This window comes from Rhinopithecus bieti, unplaced genomic scaffold (assembly GCF_001698545.2).
Source record: "Rhinopithecus bieti isolate Rb0 unplaced genomic scaffold, ASM169854v2 scaffold_20175, whole genome shotgun sequence".
NCBI classification, from domain to species: Eukaryota; Metazoa; Chordata; class Mammalia; order Primates; family Cercopithecidae; genus Rhinopithecus; species Rhinopithecus bieti.
In genome coordinates this window covers 1,769,567-1,779,712 of record NW_016809984.1, presented here as the reverse complement: position 1 = coordinate 1,779,712, position 10,146 = coordinate 1,769,567, and the positions used below count along the sequence as shown (strand labels likewise).

Below are 10,146 nucleotides of genomic sequence, written 5' to 3'. Positions count from 1 at the left end.
TTGAGATGGAGTCTCACTCTTGTCACCCAGGCTGGAGTGCAATGGCAGGGTCTCAGCTCACAGCAACCTCCACCTCTCAAATTCCAGTGATTCTCCTGCCTCCCAAGTAGCTGGGATTACAGGCCCTCAGCACCACACCCAGGTAATTTTCTACTTTTAGTAGAGAAAGGGTTTTACCATGTTGGCCAAGCTGGTCTCAAACTCCTGACCTCAGGTGATCTGCCTGTCTCGGCCTCCCAAAGTGCTGGGATTACAGGCGTGAGCCACTGTGCCCAAAAAAGTTTAAAACAAAGTGTTTCATTTCATTGCAGGAGTGTCTCATATTTACATACAACTTCCAAGAATTTGATCGCTTTTATAAGGTCAGACATTTGCATCATAAGAAATTGTTAATCTGATCATCTCCTGTACCTTCGTTGTCCTAACTGCCACAGTTCTGATTTCTCTGAATGTTTGATCTCTTCTAATTTCTGATGGTAGGAGAAGAAAAGTTTTTTAAAAGAAGGTTTAATACCTAAGAGAACTCTTAAGGAAGTTTGACTTCTGTCTTTTCTTTAGACAAGGAGCCTGATTCACTGCAAACTGTGAACATCTCTGTAATCTCCAAGCCTCAGTGCCGCGATGCCTATCAAACCTACAACATCAAGGAAAATATGCTGTGTGTGGGCATCGTGCCAGGAAGGAGGCAGCCCTGCAAGGTAAAATACTCTCCATGCTTTAATTTTCCCATTTTCTTCCTTCTGTCTTGCCAGAAAGATAACCTGCTTTTCTGTTGCTGTTATCATTGTTTTCCTGGCAGGAAGTTTCTGCTGCCCCGGCAATCTGCAACGGGATACTTCAAGGAATCCTGTCTTTTGCGGATGGATGTGTTTTGAGAGCCGATGTTGGCATCTATGCCAAAATTTTTTACTATATACCCTGGATTGAAAATGTAATCCAAAATAACTGAGCTCCTGCGGCAGTTGTGGACCATGTGACATGGCTTGTCCCCATCGTTCAGCTTTAGAATTGAATATAAATTAATTCCTTACATTGCCCCTGTCTCACTTGTCTCACTTCTGCTACCTGTCTCACTTCACTGCATACCTGTCTCACTTCTGCTAAACAGAATGGGTGCTTGAGCAGTTTTACTTGTACATATCTTCACTGTGATTATTCATAACAACCCTTCTTGCCTTCTAGATAAGAATGGAAAACCCAAAATTCCTTAGATAACTGAAGTTTATGAAGTGGGAATTATGTTCTCTGTAACGAATTGGTAACTGACATAAAATAAAGACCACCCCACAGCCATGAGACGATGTGTGATTTTGGCACATTACTATGCTGATTGCAAAAAGAAAGTCTAATAAAGAGTAATCTAAATAGAAGTGTAGGGGAGGGAAAAGGTGAGAGGGAGGTGTTACACTAACTTCTCCTTGCCCTTACAGCTCTCAATGCCGTAGATGGATTCTGGTCATTCATTTTGCAGGATTCTGGGTGTTTGTTGGAGACATGAAGAGTTACTATAAGAGTTGACTGAGGTTTATGGCACAGCAGATAAATGGGAAATCAATGACAGATTTTCCTAGTACATACTTGCCTTTTATATAAAGCTAGTTGCCCAGGAACTCCACTTTCTCACTCTAGAGTATTTTCCTCCCTTCCTTCCTTCTCTTTTCACTTCACCCTGCAGTCTGTTACCTCCTGAGAGTTTTAATTGATAGTTTTACGGCGGGGGGCGGGGGGGGGGGGGGGTTTTTTGGCCAGTTGGCTGGGTATTTAAAAAAACAAAAACAAGAACAGATTTTAGAGAGTTCAGCCTGTGGCTGCTACAAGTGGACTACCGGAGTCTTTCAGCCCAGCTAGGGAAGAAGAGAACCACCGCAGGAAGCAGAAGTTGCAGTAGGAAGACTTGATCTCTCCAGGGCTCTAAAACCCCTAAATCAGTAATGCCTAGTTTGCAGGGTTGAGAAGCTAAATTTTGAGTGTGAATTATTAAGTGCAACTGTGAGAGCTTCATCTTCACGTATTTTATTAACTGAAATTTTAGTCTGGGAGAAAAATGGTTTGGAGGCCATTTTTCAGAGGAGCACCTGAGCCTCTAAAGATGTCTCCCAACTTGAGCTGGTCCTAAGATTTCAATAGATCATAGTGATATTGTATAAGACCAGCTGATCCTAGATGGTGAAACATGGCAAGGTCACTGGATTCCTTGAGCATTACCACTATCCATAAGACTCCACTAGCACTGTGAGGTGACCTCCTTGGTTGGAGAACACATCATTTTTGTGTGGAATGCAATAAGGCATTCAGAGAATCCAAGGAATGTGATGCTAGGACAGTAACAGTGACAGGTGAAAGAAAATCTAAATTCAGAATATGTTATTTTGAGTGAGGACAAGTAGCTACTCTCTCTGGCCTGAGCTGCACCATGCTGCCCATTTCTTTCTTACTGTACATGTGCTAACAAAAAAGGGAAGATGGAGCTTCCATGGTGGACATGCCTGGCCCCCAGGTACACCTTTTCTTTTGGTGTAGCTGCAGGCATCCCCCCATGCAAGTTTCCAGCTTAATATTTCTGTATGCTCTTTGTTAGGGAAAAAAAAAGAAAAAATGAGGCCAGGTGCGGTGGCTCATGCCTGTAATCCCAGCACTTTGGGAGGCTGAGGCAGGCAAATCACGAGGTCAGGAGATTAGGACCATCCTGGCTAACATGGTGAAACTCCATCTCTACTAAAAATACAAAAAAACTAGCCAGGAGTGGTGGCATGTGCCAATAGTCCCAGCTACTTGGGAGACTGAGGCAGGAGAATTGTTGGAACCCAGGAGGTGGAGGTTGCAACGAACCAAGATCACACCACTGCACTCCAGCCTGAGCAACAGTGAGACTCTGTCTCAAAAAAAAAAAAAGAAAAGAAAAAGAAAAAAAGAAAGAAAAGAAAAGAAAAAGAAAAAAAGAAAAAAAATCATTTCTTTGGCTGCTTTTTGTTAGAAGGGAAGCTCTGCCAAGGACTTTCTTGCCCTCACTACCTGCCTAAATAATTTCTTTCTATCAATTATTGTACCAATAAGAGTGTCATTTTTTAACCTCCTCAAACTCTAACAATATGTTAGGATTTGGAGAGAAAGTTGTTCTTGTAAAACCAAAGAACAATGACTGAGGCACGTTTCCATCAATTTAGAGGTTTATTTTGCTGCCATTGAGAACATACCCAGGGAAAAAGAGACACAAGCCACAGTAGGATCGGTGGCCTATACTTTTTCCAAAGAGGGTTTGGTACTTCAATAATTAAAGGGGAAAGAAGGGGAAAGAGAAAAGCAAAAGGGGGACGGTAGATCAATAAGACAAGTGGGTGCGTTCTTTTGAGGCCTAGATTAGCATTCACTATATTCACATTTTGCATCTGAAAAGAGGGGTAGAGGAATGGTCAACTACGCATTCCTCTCCACTCAGTGAATCTGCATTTTTACATAAGATAAACATAGAATAGAGGACACAATCAGATATGCATTTGTCTCGGGTGAGGGGGGAATGACTCTTAGTTCAGTCTTTATCCATACCTGTAACAATAAGCTGCTGATTTACATCGTCAGGGTGGAATTCAACAGAACTCTCTTTTAGGATAAAGATCTTGCGGCCCACAAGGAATTTTCTTGTGAGAAAATTGTGAGGTGGGCTCCCTGGGAAGATGCGTGGCATCCTATCTTCACAGCTACTATTTAAGAACAAAATGGGAGATGGTTTTGCACGACTCAGTTCTGAAGCTTAACTGTTCCCTTTGGCATAGTGAATTTAGGGTCTCAAGATTTTATTTGCCTTTCATGTGGTATTTAGTAAGAAAGATCCTCTATAAATACCTCTATCAACTTTGAAAAGCTATGATCTTTAAAGATAAATGCCTATTGATAGGACAAGATCTGACAAAAACAAGGTAGAGCCTATTTTTGTGCACAGAGATGAACACTAGTTACTGCACTGATGAGACTTTCAAGACTTCTTAGAATTTGCAACTCTCCTCTTTGTGTATTCACTCCAGGAACAGATAGATTTTATAAATCATAAAACTGGTTTTGTGAAATAGGAAATCAGGGTAGAAAAAAGCTTTGATTTGAAGTCACTGACTGTAACAGTTGGAATAGAATCCAACTGTCCACTGTAGTGTAGTACAAAGAGCACGGATTTGGGATCAATCAATGATTCCAACTTCAACAGCTACTAGCTATGTGTCCTTAAGCCAATAATTAAGTAATCAAACCTTTCTGGTTCCACTTTCTTTATCTCTAAAATGAGATCAATAATATTTCTCTGGATTGTTGGGAATAAATAAAATGACTTATGTAAGCCATGTAGCATAGTACTTAGCACACAGTAGGCGCTCAATAAATTGTAATTTCACTTATGTCTTTGACAAGGAATGATTGGTAATCTAGATCACCATTTTTTTTCACACTTGTCTTTGTCTATTTGTGCTGCTACAACAAAATAGCTGAGACTGGGTAATTCATAAACAAAAGAAAATTATTTCCTACGGTTCTGAAGACTGTAAAGTCCAAAATGAAGATGCCAGCAGCATTCAGTGTCTGGTGAAGGTCTTTTGGCTGCATCCTCACATGGTAGCAGGCAGAAGGCAAACAAGGGACTAGCTAGTTCCCAAGAGCCTTTATATGAGGCTCTAATCCTCCCAGGAGGGTAGACCCCACATGGTCTAATCACCTCCTGAAGGCTCCACCTCTTAATATTGGATTAAATTTCAATGTAAATGTCAGGGGGGACACAAACATTCAAACATAGCACCTGTGTTTATCTTTCTTCAATCAGAGTGGGAACTATTTTCATGTCCACAAAATAATTGATAACTCATAAGTCAGAGAGCCAAAGATTCTAACTGAATTTGCCTATATATGTTACTCCTTCTCAAGTTTGAGGCATCTGTGCCTTACCCAGCCTGACTGAAAGAGAAGCCCTTAAATATAAAATATAGAGAAGATCTTTTTAAACAATAGTATTGTACTTCTTTGGATAGAGGTCTATAAATATAATAACCATAAGACAAGTACAGTTTAACAACATTTTAGTAACCAACTTCTACATAAAGATGCTTTGCTATTGAAGTATTTCCCCCTGATTTCAGAATTAATAAACACCTATTGCAGAAAAGGAATAAAACCCCAAAATTAGCAAAACAGTGTTAAAGTTGCCATACCCCTATGCGACTAATTATACAAGTAATTGTGTAGAGTTTTCTAGTATTCTGTACTTCCTCCTCAGATTAGCTAACTGCTAATTCATGTCAGGATTTGTTAAGTCCACCAAACGCCATTTATCTGTTTATGGACTCCTTAATATTAGCTCCCAACAGGGAACGCTGGATGTGTGCCTAAGCTCAAGGGCCTCCCACCGACCCTGAAGCCCTAATACATATTAGCCCATTATGAACGCTTCCTCAGGCTCACCTGTGTCTAAGCCCCTACCTCTCCATTAGCTCCATTTCTGTTCTCCTCCTCAGAAGCCCTGAAATAATGGGATATAGGCCATAAATTCAGGCTATGTTGCTGCTTGGTTGCATAAATCTGAATGATAAAGGAATATTCTCCTCTCTCTGCCTTCAGAACTCCAAGTGAATTTTTGAGCTCATGCTTTTTGTTCTCTGAGAATGTTTTAAATGAAGAAATAATAAAGGAAAGAAAAGCAGTAAAATCTGGAGGAAGTGAAGAGGAAATATGCCACATATTTCTTGAAAGTCACACTGTATCTAGTAAACATCTAAAAGTTAATAAGTATCGTATCCATTTATCGGTTAATTGAGAGGGTGACAGAGACAAGGGAGAATAAACAGCTCTCTTAAGTGGCCATATTCACTTACCAGTCTTAGAATTCCACAATATTTTTTTTTGTGTGGAGAAGAGGAATGCATTAATTTGTAGGCTTTATTCTTATTTGAATAGTTTTCTTTTTCCTTGCTAAATGTAAGAAAATGGCACAATGCTAACAAAATCATTTCTCATTATCGAAGTTTTGAATGGATGGGCATTTTCCCATATTAAATGGCTGCTTTTCTGTTTCAACAATACATTTTTGGGGGGGAATATTAAAAGGATAGCTTCTAATAGACAGATTCTTTAATAGGTAATAGACAGGCATAAGTGAAAAATAGAGATAGGGTATTATAGTCAGGTTGACAAGTACATTTATTGGTAGTTGGACTTCTCATTACATAGGCCCTTATCTAATTATATTTATGCATAATTCATAACTATGCTTCACAGGACTATTGTGAAGGATAATTAAATGTTATTTACAAGTGGCAAATAAATAGTACATTTTCTGAAAAGTTTTGTAAATATTAAATCATACATTTTTATACCTAGCATGTGTAAGGTAAAGGAAACTCTTGGTGAATACTGTTCACAAGGTTAAAAAAATCCTTTCTATGATATAAAGTCATATCTACTTTAATTGTTGTATAAATTCAGATTTCAAAAATTAGGCCATTTTACTAGCTGACTTTTGTGAAATAATTGTTTTATATGCTTGTATTATACACATACATATATATTGGTATATATATGTATGTAGAAAGAGCATTAGGAATTAGCTGTGAATTAGTAGATAATTAAAAAGAAGTAATTATCTTTTATTTACTTATAGTTTGGTGAATCTCTTTGCAAATCAGCAACATTGTCTTAGAAACTTAATTTTTATCTCTTGCCCATAGTTTCTTATTTTCTACCATTTTCAAATTTTAAAGAAATAAATTTAACCTCAAATTGGGTAACTAAACCAACAACAGTGGTCTAGTAAGATCTTCATTCCTTTCACAGACTGTAATTTAATTCATTTATAAGGGTAGTTGAGAATTTGCTGTAATTGGACTCTTTAGTGACAGTTTCTGTTGTAGACACCCAGTTAAATAGTTAATCTATCTGAGTACTGCTAGATGATAACTATTGGCAAGCATGTAATGTATTTTGTTCATACAAATAGTAAAAATTCAAATTTTTTTCTTAGAAGTTGTAATTTTTCACAAGGTAAATTCGAAATAATTTTATTTGGTGGTGTGGCAATGACATTTTCTCAGATTTTAAAGTTAGTAAATTCAGCAGAGAGAAGTCACTTAAATACTTATTGAAAAACTATACTTTAATACTTTTTTAAAATCTCAACTACATGTGTTGGTTTGTTACGTGGGAATATTGCACCCAAGTAGTGAGCATAGTACTAGATAGGGAGTTTTTCAACCCACATCCGCTTTCCTCCCTCCCTCTCTAGTAGTCCACAATGTCCATTGTTCCCAAGTTTATGTCTATGTGTGCTCAATGTTTAGCTCCCACTTATAACAGTGAACATGCATATTTTATTTTCTACTCTTGCGTTAATTTGCTTAAGATAATGGCCTCTAGATCCAACCATGTTGCTGCAAAGGACATGCTTTTATTCTTTTTTATGGCTGCATAGCATTCCATGGTGTATATATACCACATTTTCTTTATCCAGTCTGCCATTGATGGGCACCTAGGTCTTTGCTACTGTGGCCAGCATAGAGATGAACATATGAGTGCATGTGTCTTTTTGGTAGAATGATTTATATTCCTTTGGGTAATATAATTACCCAAATGGGATTGCTGGGTCGAATAGTAGGTCTGTTTTAAGTCCTTTGAGAAATCCCCAAACTATTCTCCACAGTGGCTGAACTAGTTTACATTGCTACCAACAATGTATAAGCATTTCCTTTTCTCTGCAGCTTCACCAGCATTTGTTGCTTTTTTGACTTTTTAATAATGTTCATTCTGACTTGTGTGAGATGCTATTGCGTTGTGGTTTTGATTTGCCTTTCTCTGATGACTAGTGATGATGAGCATTTTTCATGTTTGTCGGCTGCTCGTATGTTTTCTTTCGAGAACTGTCTATTCATCTCCTTTGCCTATTTTTTAATGGGGTTATTTGATTTATTGCTTCTTAACTTATTTAAATTCCTTATCGAATCTGGATATTTGATTTTTTTTGGATGTATAGCTTGTGAATGTTTTCTTCCAATCTGTAGGTTGTCTATTCTGTTGATAGTTTCTTTCACTGTGCAGAACCTCTTTAGTTTAAGTAGGTCTCACTTGTCAATTTTAATTTTTGTTGTAATTGCTTTGGGGGACTTAGCAAAACATTATTTGCCAAGGCCAATTTCAAGAAGGGCATTTCCTGGTTTCTTCTAGAATTTTTGTAGTTTGAGGTCTTACATTTATTTATTTATTATTTATTTATTTATTTTGAGATGGAGACTTGCTCTGACACCCAGGTTGAAGTGCAGTGGCACCATCTCAGCTCACTGCAACCTATGTCTCCCTGGTTCAAGCAATTGTCCTGCCTCAGTCTCCCAGGTAGCTGGGATTACAAGCACATGCCACCATGCCCAGCTAATTTTGTTGTATTTTTAGTAGAGATAGGGTTTCACCATGTTGGCCAGGCTGGCCTCCAACTCCTGACCTCAAGTGATCCACCTGCCTTAGCCTGTCAAGTCCTCTTAACTTGAGGAGTAGATGCTGTTTATCTTGAGAACATGTATGTAGTAGGTTGTATCTGCTAGGCTGTACAGCAGAGGACATTTCTTTCTGTTTTCACAATCTCTTTGCAGGTTGGCATTAACTTGCATCACATTCTGGCTTAATGTTTATCCAATAATAACTAGTTTAATACCTGGGTGACAAAATAATCTGTACAACTACCCCCCATGAAACAAGTTTACCTATATAACAAGCCTGCACATATATGTACCCCTGAACTTAAAATAAGTTAAAAAAAAAAAAAAAAAAAGATTTTTGGTCAGGCACAGTGGCTCACGCCTGTAATCCCAGCACTTTGGGAGGCCAACGTGGGTGGATCACTTAAGGTCAGGAATTTGAGACCAGCATGATCAATATGATAAAACCCTGTCTTTATTAAAAGTATAAAAATTAACCATGCGTGGTGGCGAGTACCTGTAATCCCAGCTACTCCGGAAGCTGAGACAGGAGAATCGCTTGAACCTGGGAGGCAAACACTGCAGTGAGTTGAGATCACACCACTGCACTCCAGTCCGGGCGACAGAGCGAGACTCTATCTCAAAAAAAAAAAAAACAAAGATTTTAAAGCTATTTTGTTATCTACTTTTGTAGAGAGGTTTTCTGGGATGGGGGATTTTTTTCTCCTTGAATTATTTCTAATAATATTTAATTACTTATGAAATATATTTAATTATATTTGATTAATTCATGTAAGTATATAATATTCAATTATTTTACTGAAACTCAATAATGGGTTTAGTTATATTTTCCCAACAACTCATAATGCTGCCACTACCCAGCAGTGTGACCTTGGGCTTCTGCAGCTTCATCCATAGGATGGAAATAGTAACAAAAACTATAAATGGAGGGTCAATACATTTTAGAATAGAGCTTGGCACAGACCAAGCTTTCAGTAAGAGTTGACTTCTATGATTGCAATGGTAAATTTTAAATTCAATTAAAATATGACAAGTGGTAGTAACTTCAGTCTTTAATTACCATTCACTTAGTACTCCACCGAGATTATGTACCCTAGAACTTGAAGTATAATTTTTTAAAAAAGCTTAAATTTTCATAATTTTTTTAATTTTAAAATTATTTTTAAAAAATGTTATGGGTACATAGTAGGTGTGGGGGTACATGAGATATTTTGATACAGGCATGCAATGTAAAATAAGCCCATCAAGCATTTAGCCTAGGCCAGGTACGGTGGCTCACGCCTGTAATTCCAGCAGTTTGAAAGGCGGAGGCAGGTGGATCGCTTGAGCCCAGGAGTTTGAGACCAGTTTGGGCAACATGGTGAAGCGCTGTCTCTACAAAAAATACAAAAATTAGCTGGGCATAGTGGTGTACACCTACAATCCCAGCTACTCGGGAGGCTGAGGCAGGAGGGTCACCTGAACCTGAGAGGTCCAGGCTACAGTGAGCCATGATTACGCCACTGCAATCCAGCCTAGGTGACAAGCTGAGACCTTGTCTCAATAAATAAATAAATAAATAAATAGCATTTATCCCTTGAGTTACAAACAATCCAATTACATTTTTTAAGTTCAGTCATAAAAAAGAATGAGATCCACCTATTTTTCAACATTAACAAGAGGCCTCATTTTTCAGAAAGCTTGGAAACCAATC

At 38.1% G+C, this 10,146-nt stretch overlaps 1 protein-coding gene across 3 annotated transcripts in view; it reads left to right on the top strand.

The window, feature by feature from the left end:
- Positions 1-1,035, top strand: part of PRSS58 (serine protease 58) — a 6,851-nt gene extending 5,816 nt beyond the window's left edge. For all 3 annotated transcript variants that reach the window (XM_017891040.1, XM_017891039.1, XM_017891041.1), the window contains exons 5-6: positions 559-698; positions 800-1,035. In XM_017891040.1, the coding sequence (XP_017746529.1) occupies positions 559-698; positions 800-949 (290 nt within the window). In that variant the 3' untranslated portion in view covers positions 950-1,035. The remainder of the gene's footprint in view (positions 1-558; positions 699-799) is intronic.
- Positions 1,036-10,146: the final 9,111 nt, after the last annotated feature.